A 19,524-nucleotide genomic window follows, 5' to 3' on the forward strand; every position below is an offset into this window, starting at 1 on the left:
AAGCTTTGTGCAGGCCTGTGTATGGGATCACAGGTGCAGAGCGGTCTGTGCACGATCCTTGTGTGGGGTATTTGTGTGGAGTGGTGTGTGGAGGAGACTTGCACCGGCTGGTGTGGGGGAGCACTGGTGCAGATCGGTCTGTGCACGAGCCTTGTGCAGGCCTGTGTTGGGGAGCACAGGTGCAGAGCGGTCTGTGCACGAGCCTTGTGCAGGCCTGTGTGTGGGAGCACAGGTGCAGAGTGGTCTGTGCATGAGCCTTGTGTGGTGGTAGTGGTGTGGAGTGGTGTGTGGAGGAGACTTGCACCGGCTGGTGTGGGGGAGCACTGGTGCAGAGCGGTCTGTGCACGAGCCTTGTGCAGGCCTGTGTGTGGGAGCACAGGTGCAGAGCGGTCTGTGCAGGAGCCTTGTGTGGAGTGGACTGTGCGGATTGTACCTGGCGTGTGTGCGGGAGGCTGGCGTTCTCGCTCTTCTAACTTGGAAGGAGTGCAGCTGTGTCTGGGGCAGGGAAGCGAAGTGAAAGCGGCGCATTTTCTTCTCCGCTTGGCGGTGTTTGGAACGGTGTCTGCTCTGAGCTCTCCCACCCGATCTTCGCCCGAACGCCTTCGCCCGAACGCCTTCACGATAAGCTACCAGGTGTGGATGGGGGCCTGCTGGAGGTAAGGAGAGGCAGGCAAGAAAGACCGTGGCGGTGGCGGCCGTTTGGATGTACGCGAGCTGCATTCAAAATACTACAAAGGAAACAGATCTCTAATATGGAACAAATGTGAAGCATTCAAAGATTAAACGCAAGAAGGCTGTTTAGAATGATTCAGCTGCGTTCTTTACCATACTGCAGCTTTATAATACCGAGCTTTGGACATAGGATGTGAATCCTTCCTGACTGCACAAATTAAACGGCACCTCTGCATATTGGGTGAGTCTTAGACTCACCGAAGGGGCAGACACTGGTGTGGAACAGGCTCTCTAGTCCTCTCTACTCCTGCACTGGTCGCTGGGCCAACTCCCCCCTCCCGCCGCCGCAGTTGCCTCCAACGCGGCCGCAGAGAGGAGGACAGGGACTACAACCCCCAGGTTCCCTAGCGGCCGGAAAGCCACCAACGCCGCTTCCGCGCACTGAGGCGCACTTAAGTACAGCACTTCCCCCGCGTCGCGGGACCGCGCGCGGGCGGCGCCGGACGAAGCCCGGACAAAGGGCGGACAGTCTGTGACAGGACGAGACTGGGCTGGGCCAAAGACTTTGATCCATACAGGCCGTCGGTCCATGTGTCTTGTACACAGTGAGGTTTCATAATTTGTTCCAAATTAAGGGTTTATATATGTTGCTTATCTAAAACCCTGCTTGTAAACGGTTTTTAATATTTTATTATTTGTGTGTAATTCGGAAAAGCTTTATTCGATCTTTTTGTGATAATTTGTTACTGTTAAGCATGTCAAAGCAAAAAGTTCCCCCAATGCCTCAGACTCTGGATAACTACTTAGTGAAGATTGTAAGTAAAATCAATTGTGAGAGGCGACAGTCCTTAGGGTTAAGTATTTGATTTTATCTGGGTAGGGGATTTTAATTCCACATTGTGCGAATTGTCCACACAAAGGGCCTGTGGGGTTACTAATAATGCTGGCTGGGATGTCTTGCATTTCGGGCATAGCAGCTATGGGGAAGCACTGCATAAGCTCATGGGCTGCTATGACCTGGAAATAGTGGAGTGTTGTAAAGATGCTAACGGTTTATCCATTCCCCCTTTTAAAAATTGGCACACCAGCTCTGTCATTGATCATGTGATCATATCTTCTAATATTAGTTCTTACTGTGATCCACCAAGAATTGAAGTAACTACATTAAGTGATCACAACCGTATCATTCTGGACACCAACCTTTGGGCTGGCAGCTCGGTGGATGTAGGAATTACTATCACTAATGTAGAACCTCACAGGACTAATGGTGTAAGGCTAAGATGGACAGGTGAAAGAGCTGATGAATTAACTAGCTCCATAATTAAAGAGAGCCTGCTGGACATTGTTTCTATTTTAGAAAATAGTTCTGACTCTGAGAAGGTTTTATATTGTTTTAACCTAATCAATAAAGCTATTGATGCCAAGTTCACCGGGCGTAATAGCGGGCAACGTAGGAATGGACCGGGTTGGTTTAATCACCATTGCACTTCCACATTAACTGACCTCAAGCGGGCACTGGCAGTGAAGCCCAGGGACAATAAATTGATAATTAAACTGAGAACGGAATATAAATGTGCGCTCAAACAGAGGAAGCGTTCACTGCAGCAACAGGCTTGGGACTCCCTTAACCCAGCAGCAGAGTTATCGAATTGCACCCTATTCTGGGCCACGGTTAACTCGCCTTTTTAAGGGATGAAAAAACACCCCAGTTGACTTCTAACGTATCAAGCGAGGGTTGGATTGCACATTTTTCTAGCATTTTTGACTCTAATAATGTCACTGATGCCAGCCCCAATAAGTGGCCTGTTTTGCCCCTGGACATTTCTATTAGTGAGGTTAAATGTGGTATACGTGCTAGCAAAGGAGGGAAAGCCCAGGGCCCGGATGGGGTACCTATAGACGTCTATAAAGCTGCACCAGATGTCTGGGGCCCTCTTTTAACTATCGTTTTTAATGCAGCTGTGTGTGCCGAGGCCCCTGTAACCTGGGGCGAATCAATCATTGTGCCAATTCATAAAAAGGGAAGTAGGTCTGACACTAAGAATTACCGCCCGATCTCTCTCCTTGACTCTTCAGTCAAGGTTATGAGTAGAGTCATGCTAGTGAGATTAGAGGAATGGGCTGAGCAGGATAGCATATGGTTTTAGGAAGGGACGGGGTACGCTCGACCAGTGCATCAATCTTGATTTACTGATCGGGAAATATACTGAAGCGAAACCCGGCTCCATGTATCTCTGCTTTGCAGACCTGAGCAGCGCATTCGATATGGTAGATCATTCTATCCTATGGCCAACCCTGTTAAAGATAGGAGCACCAGAAGACATAATCTTTTTTCTCGCTAGGTTATATGAGAAATTGAAAACCAATGTACGTTTTGGAACCAGAGGAGAATGTACCCCAAAAATCTGTGTTACACGAGGAATTAGACAGGGTTGTGTTTTGGCACCCTTCCTATTTATTTTATTTATTAATGGAATTGATGCTATTTAAAAAAAAGTTAATGCTGATGCTCCCCAGATCAACGGTGTCCCGGTGCCGGTGTTACTATACGCCGATGACGCTGTTTTACTTTCTAGAACCCCTGTTGGACTACAACGACTAATGGATAGTTTCTCCTCCTTTATTAAAGGTAGAAAACTAGTAATTAATAAGGGGAAAACGCATACCATGACCTGTGGAGCTAAAGCTAAAAGGTTAAATGCCTTTTTTATAGACGGTGAAAAGGTGCAACAGGTGGACAAATTTTGTTACTTAGGTATTACCTTCTCCAACGACAGGAAGTGGAACAATGAATTTAATAATATCCGGAATAAAATGGCAAAAAATGCCCATGGTATTTATAGATTTGCTGCAAAAGTTGGGGATCGTCGTACCAGGGATATGCTCAAGATTTACCAAGCTAGATGTGTGACCATAGCTCTGTATGGGGTGGGAGTATGGGGCTATAGCTGTGCTTACAACTTACAGTTAGAGGAAAATATGTTTTTAACCCGTTCGACGCTTGTGACGGAGCGGTTCCGTCACGTGCGTCGGTTGCGCTGTGCGCATGACGGAACCGCTCCGTCATGGCCCCGCCCGCGCACGGAATCTTCAGCGCAGCGCGGAAATCCGCGCCGCGCTGAAGGGGTTAAAAAAGCTCCTGTTTTTGCCCATCTCTGTCTCAACTGAATTAAGCCATCGAGAACTAGCCATTAATCACCTAATTGATTTGTTATCGCTTAGACCATTGATGATTTGGCGGTCTTTTTGGCTTGGCGATGAGAAGTCACTTAATAGATTTATTGTTGAGGATTGTTTACGTTTGGATAAATACCGAGATATTCCCTGGGTTAAATATGTTGTCGTCTCTTTTTCAGACATTTTTAACCTGAATATTTTAGATAACCCTAGAGCAGTATCAACGATCTCCAAATTAGAAATGAAAAGTATATTCCTGACTTATGCGGAAAGGAAACGAGCAATCATAGCCGGATCATTGTCCTCTGTCATTTTTTATAATAGATATAATTTAGTGGAGGGTTTTCCATCTTACCTAACTATGGTGACTAGGCGTTCACACAAATTTGTGCTAACCAGACTAAGATTTGGGATGGCACATTGTTTAGTAGCCCATCCAAACATAAAGAAACATCCGATTGGGCCATGTAGGTGCGATGATGTATCTACACAGAGCACTGTGCACCTTCTGCTGTTCTGTAAACTGTACACAAGCTTTCGTATAGTATTTTTGAAACCTCTGTTTGTTAAATACGGAGTACGTACAGTCAAACATGCTATGGCTTTAATTTTTAATTTGCAATCGGCAGATATTTGTTTTTTTACTGCCACATTTTTAAACCAGTGCATCAATTCCAGGAAAAGTATGAGTTTTAATGAATTCTGATTATTAATCTCACATATTTATGAAGATAATATGCATTGTTTAATGAGTCATTGACTATAACTATCAATTGTAAATTTTAGCTGTAATGTCTTTTTTAAAATGTATTGTTGTTTTTTGTTTATGCTTTTATGGTCATTTACATGTGCCGAATAAAGCTTCATGAATTGAATTGAGTGGAGTGTGGAGGAGACCTGCACTGGCTGGTGTTTGGGAGCACTGGTGCAGAGCGGTCTGTGCACGAGCCTTGTGCAGACCTGTGTGTGGGAGCACAGGTGCAGAGCGGTCTGTGCACGAGCCTTGTGCAGGCATGTGTTTGGGAGCACTGGTGCAGATCGGTCTGTGCACGAGCCTTGTGTGGGGGTAGTGGTGTGGAGTGGTGTCTGGAGGAGACATGCACATGCTGGTGTTTGGGAGCACTGGTGCAGAGCGGTCTGTGCACAAGCCTTGTGCAGGCCTGTGTTTGGGAGCACTGGTACAGATCGGTCTGTGCACGAGCCTTGTGTGGGGGTAGTGGTGTTAGTGGTGTGTGGAGGAGACATGCGCATGCTGGTGTTTGGGAGCACTGGTGCAAAGCGGTCTGTGCACAAGCCTTGTGCAGGCCTGTGTGTGGGAGTACAGGTGCAGAGCGGTGTGTTCTGGAGCCTTGCACAAGCTTGTGTGTTGGGGTAACATTCCCCGGGGAATTCGTGTGGTAGAGCAGACAAGTGCTGCTATTAGAGTGCCACCTGCTAGCAAGAGTAGAAAGTGCTGCTTTGGTAAAACTCCCTGGGTAAGGGTGGGGTGGATACAAGTGCTGCTCTTTCAGTGCCACCTGCTGGCGAGGGTTGAAAGTGTTGCTTTGGTAACATTCCCTGGGAAGGGTGGGGTGGAGCAGACAAGTGCTGCTATTAGAGTGCCACCTGCTGGCGAGCGTAGAAAGTGCTGCTTTGGTAACATTCCCCAGGAAGGGTGGATTGGAGCAGACAAGTGCTGCTATTAGAGTGCCACCTGATGGCGAGGGTCAAAAGTGTTGCTTTGGTAACATTCCCCAGGGAAGGATGGGTGGATACAAGTGCTGCACTTTCAGTATTACCTGCTGGCGAGGTGTTAGACCTGTCAGCCCTAGGGTTGTCTTACCTCGTTTTTTTGCCCTTGTCGACTATTTTTGCCACCATCCTTTTGTTGGCCCTAGGTCTCTGGGTGCCTTACCACTGCCAAGCAGTGCTGAGGTGCAGGTGCTCTCTCCTAATAACATGGCTGCCACAGGCCCCTGCTACTGCGGAGTGGCCATTGCATACACACACTAGTGGTTAGGAACAGGCTGGGACATCTTGATACTGTATCTTTACCATCCCGCCTTTTTGTCCCATAGACAGATATGTGGAAGCTCCTGGAAACTTCCAGCCCGGGGAGGGGTTATGTTTTGCTGCCTTTACAGGAGGGTCACCTGACCTAGGGGTATAAGGGGAAAGGAGGGAAACTGAACTAGTCATTTGGGGCACCACGGGACATGGGGGAACCTCTGCCGGAGCGTAGGCGGTTGGGCCTAGGGGAGGAACCTACACTACTGGGACTGACTGAGTCTAGGCCCTGCTGTACCCAAGTTAGATGAGGGACTCTGCCAGCCTGCTGATCTTGCCCAGTGAGGGGGAGCCCAGGGGACCAACTCCAGTCTGCTGCAGGGAACCATCCTGCCCTTCTATGCCTGCCAACTCAACCCCTACTCTCCCCCCCAAGAACCTGCGACTGAGACCAGCCATCTACTCCTCCCTAGATAAGCGCTGTGCCACCCAGACGCTGTAAGGAAGAAGGGGACTGCCTGCTGTGGGCACTGCAGAAAAAGAACTGCCGGTAAAGCGCTGTGCCCACCTCGCGCTAAACTGCCAGAACTGCGCGCCCCCCTAGTGTTATATGGTTGGAAATGCTGTGCCCCCTGCATGTTATGACTCTCAAGCGCTGTGAATTCTAAGCGCTGAAAGCCCATCACCGCCCAGGACTGGTTCGAACTGCTGCTGGACCCCTGCCTGCTGTGACCCCTAAGCGCTTGATCGCCACCAGTGAGGTCTCCCCATTGCTCTGGGCCAACGGCACGCGAAACTGACCAAATCTGCCCCCCTGGTGAGCCCTGAGCCAGCGCACTCGAGTAGTGCCCCTCGGCACTGAGGAATCGAGCCCGTGGGGGACTTGCCGACCCCTGCAGAGTGGCAGGTGGAAGGAGGGCCTACCCGGGAGGAATTCTGTCGGTCACAGAGAGAGTGCCCTACGCTTGAAGGTATGCAGCGACAGGCCGAAGCCCAAGCGACGAACCAAGAGACCGGCAATTACCATATTTACTGGGAGGATGGCCTCCTCTACAGTGAGCCTAAGGCTCCGGTGCATGGGTCTTCGAGGGCCTTAGTGGTCCCCCAATGCTACCGGGTCTTTCTGCTCAAATTGGCACACGAGATACCACTTGCAGGACACCTGGGCCAGGACAAAACCTTTGATCGTTTGGTCCCACATTTTTAGTGGCCCAGAATGCGAGTCGCCTCTGACACCTTTTGCAAGACCTGTAAGACTTGCCAGGCGAGTGGCAAGACTGGGACTAAGTTGAAGTTTGGAACCGCTTCCGGTTGTCGGTATCCCTTTTGAGCGGGGCTTGATGGGGATTTTTACCCGGGTGGGATTCCCCAAGGTCGTGGTTTCAGATAGGGGCACGAATTTCATGTCGGCCTACATGCAGGCCATGTGGAAGGAGTGCGGAGTGACCTACAGGTTCTCCACTCCTTACCACCCCCAGACTAACGGGCTCGTAGAGCGCTTCAATGAGACCCTGAAGGGGATGATCCGGAGCCTGCCAGAGGACTTGAGACGGAAGTGGGACGTCCTCTTACCCTGTCTGCTGTTCTCCTACCGAGAGGTGCTGCAGAAGGGAGTCGGGTTCAGCCCCTTTGAGCTGCTCTATGGCCACCCCGTTAGGGGGCCCCTCAGCCTTGTGAAGGAGGGGTGGGAGAAGTCTTCCAAGAAGCTTCCCCGTGACGTTGTCAGCTACATGCTGGCCTTCCACAGCCAGATGGCCAAGCTGTGGAAGGAAGCCTCAGACAACCTGGAGGCTAGTCAATCCGTCATGAAGGAGTGGTATGACCGCAACGCTCGGACGGTGGAGTTGGATGTTGGACAGAAGGTGTGGGTCATGGAGCCCGGAGAGCTTAGCGCCGTCCAGGACCGGTGGACTGGGCCATACGAGATTTTGGAGGAGAGGCCAGACCACTTACGTTGTAGACCTCAAGACCCCCCGACAACCCCATAGGGTGTTCCACATCAACCGCCTGCAGCCGCACCATGAGCGATCAGAGCTTGCTCTCCTTATGGTGACGGATGGGAGTGAAGAGGAAGAGAGCGAGCCTCTTCCAGACCTTCTGGCGACCCAAGAGAAGGATGGATCGGTGGATAGAGTGGTCCTCTCCCCATCCTTGACCCCGGAGCACCAGAGGGACTGCCGCCAGGTGTTGGAGCAGTACGCCTCGTTGTTCTCCCTCACTCCTAGGATCACGCATCTGTGTACCCATGACGTGGACACAGGGGACAACCCACCCGTGAAAACCAAGTCTTACCGGCTCTCCGACAAGATCAAGACCAGCATCCAGAGTGAGGTGGCCAAGATGTTGGAGCTGGGGATGATTGAGCCTTCCAGCAGCCCTTGGGCTAGTCCGGTGGTGTTGGTACCGAAAGCGGCCCCACCGGGCACCACACCAGAACTTCGGTTCTGTGTGGATTACCGTGGCTTGAACTCCGTGACCAAAACGGATGCTCACCCGATCCCTAGGGCGGATGAGCTGATTGACCGACTGGGAGCAGCTCAGTATCTGAGTACCATCGACCTGACGTCAGGATATTGGCAGATTGCCATGGCGGACGGAGCCAAGGAGAAGACTGTGTTCTCCACCCCGAGGGCCACTTTCAATTCTGTGTGATGCCCTTCGGGCTCAAGAATGTTCCGGCCACTTTCCAGCGGTTGGTCAACCAGGTGCTTTCTGGCCTAGAGGCCTTCTCAGCTGCCTACCTGGACGACATAGCTGTCTTCAGCAGCAGCTGGGAGGACCATCTGGAGCATCTCCAGGAGGTGCTACAGGCTCTACAGCGGGCTGGCCTGACCATAAAGGCTGGCAAATGCCAGATTGGACAGGGATCTGTCGTCTACCTGGGACACCTGGTGCGCGGGGGTAAGGTGCAACCCCTCCAGGCCTAAATCGAGACCATCTTGGCCTGGGAGCCCCCCAAAACCCAAACGGAGGTCCGGGCTTTTCTCAGCCTCACGGGTTACTACCACCGGTTTGTCAAGGGGTATGGAACCATTGTGGGCCCCCTGACTGAGTTGACATCTAAGAAACAACCCCGTAAAGTCATCTGGACGGCTGCCTGTCAAGAAGCATTTGACACCCTTAAGCATGCGTTGTGCACCACTCGGGTGCTTAGAACTCCAGATTTCAACAAGGAATTCATTGTGCAGACAGACGCCTCTGAGCATGGCATAGGAGTTGTGCTCTCTCAACTGAATGAGGAAGGCCAAGACCAGCCAGTGGCCTTTTCTCCCGAAGGCTACTCCCCAGGAAACAGCGGTGGAGTATGATAGAACGCGAAGCCTTCACCGTGGTTTGGGCCCTGAAGAAGCTGAGGCCATATCTTTTTGGCTCTCACTTCCTCATTCAGACCTACCACCGACCCCTTTGCTGGCTCATGCAAATGAGAGGCAAAAACCCCAACTTGTTGAGGTGGTCCATTTACCTTCAGGGGATGGACTTTAGGGTGGAACATCGACCCGGAGTGGACCACGCCAACGCTGATGGTCTCTCTCGGTTCTTCCGCCTTAGTGATGAGAACTCCCTAGAGGTTGGGTAGCTCTCCCTACTTTCGGTTGGGGGGGACGCATGTTAGACCTGTCAGCCCTAGGGTGGTCTTACCCTGGTTTTTTTGCCCTTGTCGCCTCATTTTTGCCACCATCTTTTCCCAAATCTGCCCCCCTCGGCGCTGAGGAATCGAGCGCAGGCTGTCCAGCATCACCGCCGCTGCCCGGGTACCTTAGGGTGCCGCTGGGACTGCTTGGCGTGTTCTCACCGGAGGCGCTGCGGCCAAATCCATCACCGCGGTCCTGGGACTGCCACCGACGAAGATCCGGCGGTCCGGTTCGCCTCTCTGGTACCCGTAGGCTGGGGAGGGTCGCCGTGGCGTCAGAGAAGGCCGAGGGCGCGAAGAGCGCGCGTTGCGTTTTCACCGGGGCGCCGGCCGTGTCATAGGCCACGCCCCCGGAACATCGCGCCCCCATTGGTTACAGCCCCAGGAGCTGAGGAAGGAGTCCGGAGCCCGGCCGGGCCTCGCCGAAGGCCGCGTGGTGGAGAGCGGCGCCCGGACCGGCCCTAACCGGGCCCCCTGAGCGAATACTGTTGAGCGAGAGGCTGCCTCCACCAGTCTGGGCCCCAAGCGTCAAGAGGAGCGGACTGGTGAGGAGGGGGCAGCCTCCCTCTGTCAGGTCCAACACCGTTGCGGGACCTACCCCCTCAGACTTCCACCGACGGAGCGGTGAGTGCCGGGAGGCTGGGGCCTGCCTGGGTGCCCCCCTGTGGTTTATACACACTGCAATTGCCTCTCTGCCTGGGGGGAGTGGGGGGTCATGTACTGCGATTGGACCCTGCCAGCCCCCCTTCACATTAGACTGGGCCACGAAAGTCAAGTCGGAGTGCTGGCATTCCCCCTGCGCTTAAGAGGTGCTGCCCCCCTATGAGAGATGGGCACAAGTGATAACAGCTGGGTCAATATCCGCTAATGGATGGTGCCTCTATTGAGTCGCCACCTGGAGAGTGTGTTGATGTTCTTTTCATGCCATATTTACTTGAATGCATTAATTGTTGCCCTGAGATTACCTGCTCTGTTCACTCGAAGGAATTTACGCTTGTTTTGTGCTGAAATGAATTGCCTGTTATCTTGAGTTTCACTGATCCATGGACTCATGAGTTGACTGTTGCCCTGAAATCCACTGCTTTATTTACTGGGATGAATTGATTGTTGCCCTGCGATTATCTGTTTTAGTTACCCAAATGGACTTACTGCTGTCTTGAGATGTTCTTATTCGCCCTGACTTACATTAGATAAAAGATCTTGTTTTACCAAACAATGTGGTGTGGTGTCCTTCATTGTGTGCGCATGACTGAGTCCGGGTGAGTGAGTGCTGCACAACCGCCTTACACATCGCCTTCGGGTGCCTTCCTACCTCGCGCCAAGCTACCACGTCGGAATTGGTGACCCCAGTTCTAACACAAGGGTAGAAAGTGCTGCTTTGGTAACATTCCCTGGGAAGGGTTGGGTGGAGCAGACAAGTGCTGCTATTAGAGTGCTGTGAGAAGTTGCCTGATATATGCTGTCCACTAGTTCTAGTGGGCACCTTGTATCAGTCCAAACAACCCCTTATGGTGAATGGTTAAAGGCAACCTTATGTGAAAGCTATCCTAGTGGTAGCTATGGAGAGCAGCCTTCAGGCTAAGTCTTGAAGGAATGTAAAGCAGCTTGTTTTACCAGTCTATAATCTCTTGCATGATCAAATGAAAGGACACCCACACAAGGTATATATTTAAAATATATGTATTTAAGATAAAACACACCCCTCTAGTCTCTTTATGAGACTGGAGTTTGAAGTACTTAAGTTACAAGTCAGGATTCAACAGTAATAGCACAAATACACGTTTGGGCCCTAGTGGCATACCAAACCATATACCAATAAAGTGGTACAAGAACCATGACTGAACTAGACACAAGGTCTAGAGCCTGTAGAAGTGCTTGGACCACAAGGAACCACCCAAGGTAATGACACAGGGGACCCACCGGGGACGCGTGCAGTGTGAGAACACAGCGGCGAATCGCCGTTTACTTCTATGGGGAAAGTCGCGGTTGGAAATTTAGAGTTTAAGGACACTTAGAGGATATCTACGAGCCAACCCTTTTGGACTTAGAGGTGTCTAGGGCCAACACCCAAGGGAGCACCGGAGTACTCAAAGTGCTGCTGCTGTGAAGAGGAGAAGTGTCCGAAGTGATCCAAGCCCAGATCGAGGATGGAAGGAACCTGAAAACAGAGGGGACAGAATCTGGGTCACTTACCAGTGACCAAGGGCACGATAGACCAATGCCCACAGATGTCGGGTGTTTCAGTTGAGTTGACGGGTGTCTTGACTCTTCAGCCACGAGGTCCAGGAGGCGCCGATGATGACCAGGAGCTTGATTCGAGCAGTCCCACGAAGTCTGTCGAGTGCTGCGGTGTCGGCGACCAGATTGGACCCAACAAGCCTTGGCAACGGTAAGTCACTTGGAATCAGAGAAAGGACGTCGGTGCAGACCAGCAAGGTCTGGGGGACTCACCCAGCGAGGGTAAGTCGGGGAACGTCTGGAGCAACTAGGAAAGCTCAATCAGAAGAGGAGTCGCCTTCGTGGGGACCCACTAGCCAACGGGCTAGCGATCGCAAAGGAGCCTCGAGCGGTCGCACAGGAAACTGGCCCACGGGTCACTCGTGGAGTGGAGGCCAGAAATCTTCGGTGCAGGAGGTGCTCAAGGCTGGGGCTACTCGGAGCCCTAAGCACAACTTTGAGGAAGACCAGGAAGATGATGGATCAGCAAAAGATCACGGTGTCCAGGGTTCACGGTTCCACGTCAACCACGATAGCCACGGGCCTCAGGTTTGCTGTGGACTCAGGGTAGCCTCGGGGAAGTCTGGAAATCCACCTCTGGTGATGCAAAGACTTTGCATCACCAGAGGCGGGAGCTTCAGCGATGCAGACTAGTCAGTTGTTTCGTTGGTTCCTGCCAAGCAGGGGAGTCACTCCTTGACCCCAAGGGATATTTCTTCAGTCTTCTAGGCAAAGTAGAACATCGAAGGTCCAGGATATATGTTGCAGAGTTTCGTCCAGGTTAATCTAAAGTCGCAAGGACTGGGTTCCCATACTTATACTAAGTTTTGGGGTTGGACATACTCTAGGGACCCACCTATGGGAGGGTTTTGAAAGAGGGGTGGTTACACCCATTTCCTTTGTCCAGTTTCGCGCCAGAGCAGGGGCAGGTAGCCCCTGCAACCGGTTTGAACTGGACTGTTCACAGGGACACCAAGTGTGCCCCCAGTGCAGGACTTCAAAGCACCAGAGAGTGCTCCCGCCCAGCCCCAATACACATCTGCCTGTCTGGGGAGGTGGTGGGACAGGAAACCTATTGTCCAGGCCTCCCCTGCCGGAGTTTCGGTCAGCAGCAGGAGGCCAGACCCGTATCTGTTGCAGTGGCATCCATTTTGTGATGCCATGGCTGTAGAAAGTCCTTACCGGGTAGACCAGTGTGAACATGTCTCTCCCTCTAGAAAGGTGGAATGCTACCCCCGCCGCCAGAACTGGCGGGGGGGGGGGGGTAGTATTCGAAAGCGTTTGACACCAGACACGACATGTTTCCGTGCAGCCAGTCCAAAGTTAGCATTTACCGCGAGATTATAATGCACTTAAGTGTATATGGTCCGGCTGCACCACAAACAGCATCGGAGGAGGTACTCCGAACGCTGCAGAGGGGCTCTGCTCATGCAGGGGCACCCTCTCACATAAAAACCAAGCACTCTGCCTTCAGGATTGTCAAGGCCTGCCATAGGAGTGACTTATAGGTTTTATATGTGTGTGCAATGGTAGTGATATAGGTAGCCTATACCACTGTAAGGGGTGCAAGCACCACCTTACTCAGGCTGCAGTAGCAGAACTGTGGTGTCATTTTGTAGTGCTTCCCAGTGGTGGCATAATACATGCTTCAGCCCCTGGTAGGCCTCTGAGGTACCTATGCACAAGGTACATAGTATACCATATACTAGGGGCTTATAAGGCACTCCAGAATCCAATTAGAAATGTACCTAATGTACATGGAAACCATTTTAGAGAGGAAGCAGCTAGGCTGGGGTCCTGATTAGGAGGGCCACAGCCAGACCAATGTCGAAAAACAGTGAAACACCAGCAAAAAGTGGGGGTACCCATGTGAAGCAGATCCTACTCTCCTACACTAACTACATCAAAGTCTGACAGTAAAAAAACAAAATGTAAATCCAGTATTTATAAAGCGCGAACAGCTACACGAAGGCATCCGGGCGTTAGGGGCCGTCGGGAAGATTAAGCAGGCTATTGCCCAGAGTTACATGGTGCTGGGCTGACCTGCCGCCGGTGCCGGGGATCGAACCGTGAACCCCAGAGTTCCAGCGTCATTCACCCTGGCCGCGGCGCCACACTACTTCTCCAGAACGCATGGTTGCACGATGCAGTGATCTGCCAACGTTTCTTTCAACAAAATTTCCGACATCTGCTGTTGGCCTAAATCCCTGCTTCTGGCAGTGAGTCAGATATTAGAAAAGTAAGTAAGCCAAAATGTTCCCTATTCATGGAGGAAAATTCCCACCTTAAGCCTACGCAGACTGGGTTCTGCTCACAACGCAGCACTAAGACCGAACTCTTGGCGATCACGGTAGAGCTTAAGATGCCGCTGGACCAAGGAGGGTTTGCAGCAGCACGTCTGCCCTTCACGGGTGGGCATATGTGCCAGTGGCTGAAACATGGGGGGCAACATTGGGCTTCTTTCCTTCGGGTCTACAGGGCAAGCTTTCCTGGTAAAAATACTCCTACCTTGCTCTTTTTCAAGCCCCATGAGTTGTGTCTACGGTTAAATACTGGGTGTTCCACATGATAAAGACATGTCCTTTAAACTACTAATCAGTAAGATTAAAAGCTGTCCTTTTTAGTTTCAACAACTACACCACTTCATGCCAACCATTAATTGCAAAAATACAAATCTCTGCACTGTGCGGCACAAGTAATCTCCCACTTGGAGTACTGCGATGAACTGAACTCTCGTGTGTGATTCTTTCTATGCACCCATGCATATAATGACAGAGCCAAAGTGTTGACGTTGATCTGATCTGTGGCTTAAAAAGCTGAGATCTTGTCTCTCAGGCAGAAAACCAGTGAACCGATTGCCAATCAAGGACCTCATTTTTTTAACATCTCATGCATTTGAGGAGGCACCTGGCTGGTTCGGAAGGCCTGCCTGACGCACGCACCTCCAACACCTTGACATGCATCCTCCTCAACGTGCGCTCCCTACACCGACACACCGTAGAGATCTGGGACCTGATCGACACCATCTCGCCCGACGTCGCCTTCTTCACTAAAACCTGAACCAACACCACCTCCGACCCCGATATCGCGACTGCCCTCCCCGACGACTACAAGATCCAGAGAAAGAACTGCCCCCACTGCCCAGGAGGAGGACTCGCCATCACTCACAAGACCCCCCACCGCCTCTCCACATCCAGCACGAGTGACCCCCACTCCAACACAGAACACCTCAACTTACAGATCCAGACCAGCCCCAGGACCACGCTACGTGGCACCCTCATCTACAGACCGCCGGGACCTCACACCCAGTCCTCAACCACCGCAACCACCATCACTGAGTTTGCCACACCCCACGCAATCACCTCCACGGACTACATTCTACTCGGGGACCTGAATTTCCACTCAGACAACCGCAACGACCCCGACACCAGTACTCTCCTCGACAACCTCGGACTAAAGCAGCTGGTCAACACCCCCACGCACAGAGCTGGACACACTCTCGACCCCATCTTCGCGGGAGGATCAAACATCCGGTTCACCCACACCACCCAGCCTCTCTGGACGGACCACCACTGCGTCCATTTCACCTTCAACACCACCACCGCTCCCAAGCCTGCCCGTGACCACCACAAAGAAACTGGAGCAAGGTCACAGAGGAACTCCTCATCACCACCCTCCTCCAAGAGCCCCCAGCGCCACGACCGACACCAACTCCGCAGCCACAGAACTTCACCGCTTGATCTCCCACTGCGCCGACAAACTCGCACCCCTCCGACACCCCGCCAAACAACGCCCCCTGAGGGCCACCTGGTTCACCACTGAACTACAGGAAGCCAGATGCTCTTGCAGACACCTAGAGAAAACCTGGCGAAACCAGAAAACCACAGAAGCACGGAACAACCACAGGAGCGCCCTGAAGGAATACCACCCGCGCATTAGGGACACCAAGGACCTTCATAAGAGACAAAGTCCAGACCCACACGACCGACGCCAAGGAGCTGTTCAACGTCATACAGCAGTTCGCAAAACCCACCAGCGAAGCCACGAACGTCACACCTTCCCAACAACTCTGCGACAAGCTCAGCTCATACTTCCACCTGAAGATCAAGACCCTCTACGACAATTTCAGCAAACCGACGCCGGACATCACCTCCCCACCCCCCCACCCCTCCCCCCCAACGCTGCCGACAAATCAACCATCATGACCTGGAATCCCGCTACCGTCGAACACATCACCATTACCATGCAGAAAACCCACTCACGGACCCCTGCCCACTTCACATATTCCACAGGGCCACCGCCGCCATCGCACCTGAACTTGGACGGACCATCACCGCCTCCTTCCTGTCCTGTATCTTCCCAGACGACTGGAAGCGGGCAGAGGTAAAACCTCTCCTCAAAATAAAACCACAGCCGACCCAACGGACCTGAAAAACTACCGGCCCATCTCTCTCCTCCCTTTTGCGGCCAAAGTCACTGAGAGACTCGTGAACGCCCAGCTGACCACCTTCATTGAAGAGAACTCCATCCTAGACGCCTCCCAGTCTGGATTCCGTAGCAACCACAGCACCAAGACCGCTCTCCTCGCCGCCACTGACGGCATCCACCTGCTACTCGACCAGGGACACACCACGGCCCTCATCCTTCTAGACCTCTCCGCTGCCTTAAACACCATTTCTCATCGCACCCTCACAACCTGACTTCACAACGCAGGAATACAAGGAGCCGCCCTCGACTGGATCTGATTCTTTCTCTCCGGCAGAACCTAGAGGATGAGACTCCCTCCCTTCCTCTCTGAACCCACCGTTATCAACTGCGGAATACCCCAAGGCTCATCATTCAGCCCCACGCTCTTCAACATTTACATGGCCCCCCTCGCCATCGTCAGACAGCATGGGCTCAGCATTGTATCCTACGCTGACAACACCCAGCTCATCCTCTCACTCACGAAGAATCCCGAAGACACCAGACTCTGCTTCCAGGAAGAATGAAGAACGTGGCAGCCTGGATGAAAGACAGCTGCCCGAAGCTCAACTCAGAGAAGACCGAGGTCCTCATCCTTGGATCCTGCAACTCCGCCTGGGACATCACCTGGTGGCCCTCCGCCCTCGGGAATCGACCCACTCCTACTGACCACGCACGAAACCTCGGCATCATCCTCGACTCTTCCCTCTCCATGAACCGCCAGATCAATGCCTTCGCCTCCACTAGCTTCAACTGCCTGCGCATCCTCCGCAAGACCTTCAAATAGATCCCCCCTGACTGAAGAAAGACCGTCACTCACGCACTCATACCCAGCAGACTGGACTACGGCAACGCCCTATACGCCGGAATCAACAGAACTCTACTACACAGACTCCAGACCATCCGGAACTCCGCGTCACGAACACATGACCCAACACCTGCAAGACCTCCACTGGCTCCCCGTCGAGAAAAGGGTCACTTTCAAACTCCACACCCACGCCTACAAATCCTTTAACAATATCGTACCCAAATACCTCAACGAGAGAGTATCCTTCCACGTACCCAAGAGGAACCTCCGCTCCGCCGACCTCAAACTGGCAGGGGTCCCCCGCATCTGCAGAAACAAATCAGGTGGGAGAGCCTTCTGCTACATCGCAGCCAAGACCTGGAACGAGCTCTCCTGGAACATCAGACGCTCCCCAACCCTGCACACCTTCAGGAAGGACCTCAAGACCTGGCTTTTCGATTGATACGGAGCTGCCCCCTCCCTAGCGCCTTGAGACCCTCACGGGTGAGTAGTGCGCTTTATAAACCCCCTGATTGATTGATTGGCTTTGAGTATTAGCGGTTTTGATTTATATAAAATGTATAATATTGTTGTACTTTTATGGCATTCTTACCGAATAAAGTTTGCAATGAAGATGATAATGCGGCTCCACGTCATCCAAAGAAATACCTTCCTTTTTTGCCAACTCGAGAAGTTCTATCGATTATTATGTGATCCGTCTTTTAAACAGAATTCACAGGGAGGCGGAACTTCGCTGTCCAGTCCACCAATGCTTGCAGTGCTTCTCCTTGTGAGTTGCTAGACATTCCTTCCTTTATCACGTTTAAACAGCAGCTGACCGTGTTCTAGTCAAGTGTCCTATGGGCTGCGCCCTGTGTGGAACCAGGACCTTGGAGCTTGGTTGAGGGTTTCATCTCTTGTCGCATATAAAGCAGGATAGAAATACCATCAGTGAAGCTAGTGATTGTAGAAGGAAAGGGAGACTCAGGCCTCTTGCAGCTGTCTGGAGAATGTTGACGATGACAAAGGAATCTTGGTTGTATGTAATCATGATCACTGAGAAGATATTTAAATTTCTCATGTACAGATGAAAAGAATGAGAGTGTTGGTGCTCTGCGTGAAAGCGTCAAAGATTTGCAGAGCTTGGTTACAAGCACGTAGAAGATCCTGCAGGGTTAATGTATTTGTCAGTCCTTTGCCAGTGCTCCCTTTGTGCATCCACTGCATATGCTCTGTTCCCTTTGACCATGCTGGTTTACCAAGCTGTGGCTGTGCTTCCTTGGAATACTATTGCGTTGACGGTTGACCCTGTCAATGTGGTTCCTTTGACTGTACCTCCTTTTCCCATGCTCCATTTGATCATATTTGTTCTGACATTGCTCTGGTTTCCTGTACTCTCTCAGACTACGTTTCACCAGCCTTCGTTCGATGTAGATTGGCTCCCAGCGCCTCCCAGCATAACAAGCCTTTCCCTTCGTTCCAGCTCCTGGATGTGGTATCTTCTCTGGCCCAGCAGAACTTGAGGATCCTGGTGCTCGGCAGAAAGCACATGCTTAGCCCTTCGCGCAACTGGGACCGCCGCCAGATGGCCATTGTGCAGCAGCGGGCCACATGCTTCTTCGCTGACAACTTGTGAGTACTGGCTGCATCTTGCATAAGGCCACCAAGTCAGTGAGATCTTTGAGTACCATCAAGAGAAGCTCCTTCGTGCTACTCGTGTGTGGCAGAGTTTGTCTCCAGACACTGCATTCCATAAACTCACTTTGCTCCTTCTCTTCTTTCACACACAAAAAATAAAACAGGCAAACCTTTCTGCATCTCAGTCACTTGTAGGCATAAACATAGCGTTATTAGAGTTCAAAAAGATCTCAGGTTGTCCGGATTAGAGCAGAACTTTGCGGTCCATGTGTCTACGTTCAGTAGTTATGTTATGTCATGGTATGAAATTTGTAAAGCGTTTAGCTGCCCCGGCAAAGGGGCTTCCCAGCGCCAGTCCATTGCAAGAAAGAGACTGCAGCAAGCGACTTAAAACAGTAAGGAGAGGAAGGGACTCTAACTAGAGAAGAGCTCGATCTTCAGGGTTTTCATGAGCTAAAAATGGTTCTGAATGCTCCTGAAGGAAAGGGGGAGACAGTCCCAGAGAGCTGGGGCGTTTGCACGGAAAGAGCAGCCTCCCGCTCCTACTCTCTTAACACGTGGGATAATGGCCAGATTAAGATTGGCCGAGCGCAGAGGACGTGAGGGTCGATGCAAAGATATCAGGTTCAACAAGATAGGAGCCCCCTGGGAAGGCAGACTCTTATGGGCAGTACACAAGGTCTTAAAGTGCACACGGCAGACCACAGGGAAGGGAAAACCGTAGGCTGGCCGCGGGGTTTTGTGCCTGTTGGAGTCTTCTAGTTAGAGACTTATTGGCTCCCAAGTACAGAATGTTGCAGTAATCTAACAGAGATAAGATAACGGCCCCAATAATGGTTTATCGAATACCAGGATCAAAAGAGCAAGGATGGGTTTAAGCCTCTCAAGAGCCCAAAGCACGTGCCTGCTACTGAATTGGTCTGCACTTCAAAAGTTAGAGTGCTGTCCACCC

At 51.8% G+C, this 19,524-nt stretch overlaps 1 protein-coding gene across 2 annotated transcripts in view; it reads left to right on the forward strand.

The window, feature by feature from the left end:
• Positions 1-19,524, forward strand: part of PRORP (protein only RNase P catalytic subunit) — a 322,568-nt gene that overhangs the window by 242,927 nt on the left and 60,117 nt on the right. For both annotated transcript variants that reach the window (XM_085627437.1, XM_085627438.1), the window contains exon 5: positions 18,418-18,566. In XM_085627437.1, the coding sequence (XP_085483563.1) occupies positions 18,418-18,566 (149 nt within the window). The remainder of the gene's footprint in view (positions 1-18,417; positions 18,567-19,524) is intronic.

The sequence above is a fragment of the Triturus cristatus genome, chromosome 9, assembly GCF_964204655.1.
Source record: "Triturus cristatus chromosome 9, aTriCri1.1, whole genome shotgun sequence".
Taxonomy (NCBI): Eukaryota; Metazoa; Chordata; class Amphibia; order Caudata; family Salamandridae; genus Triturus; species Triturus cristatus.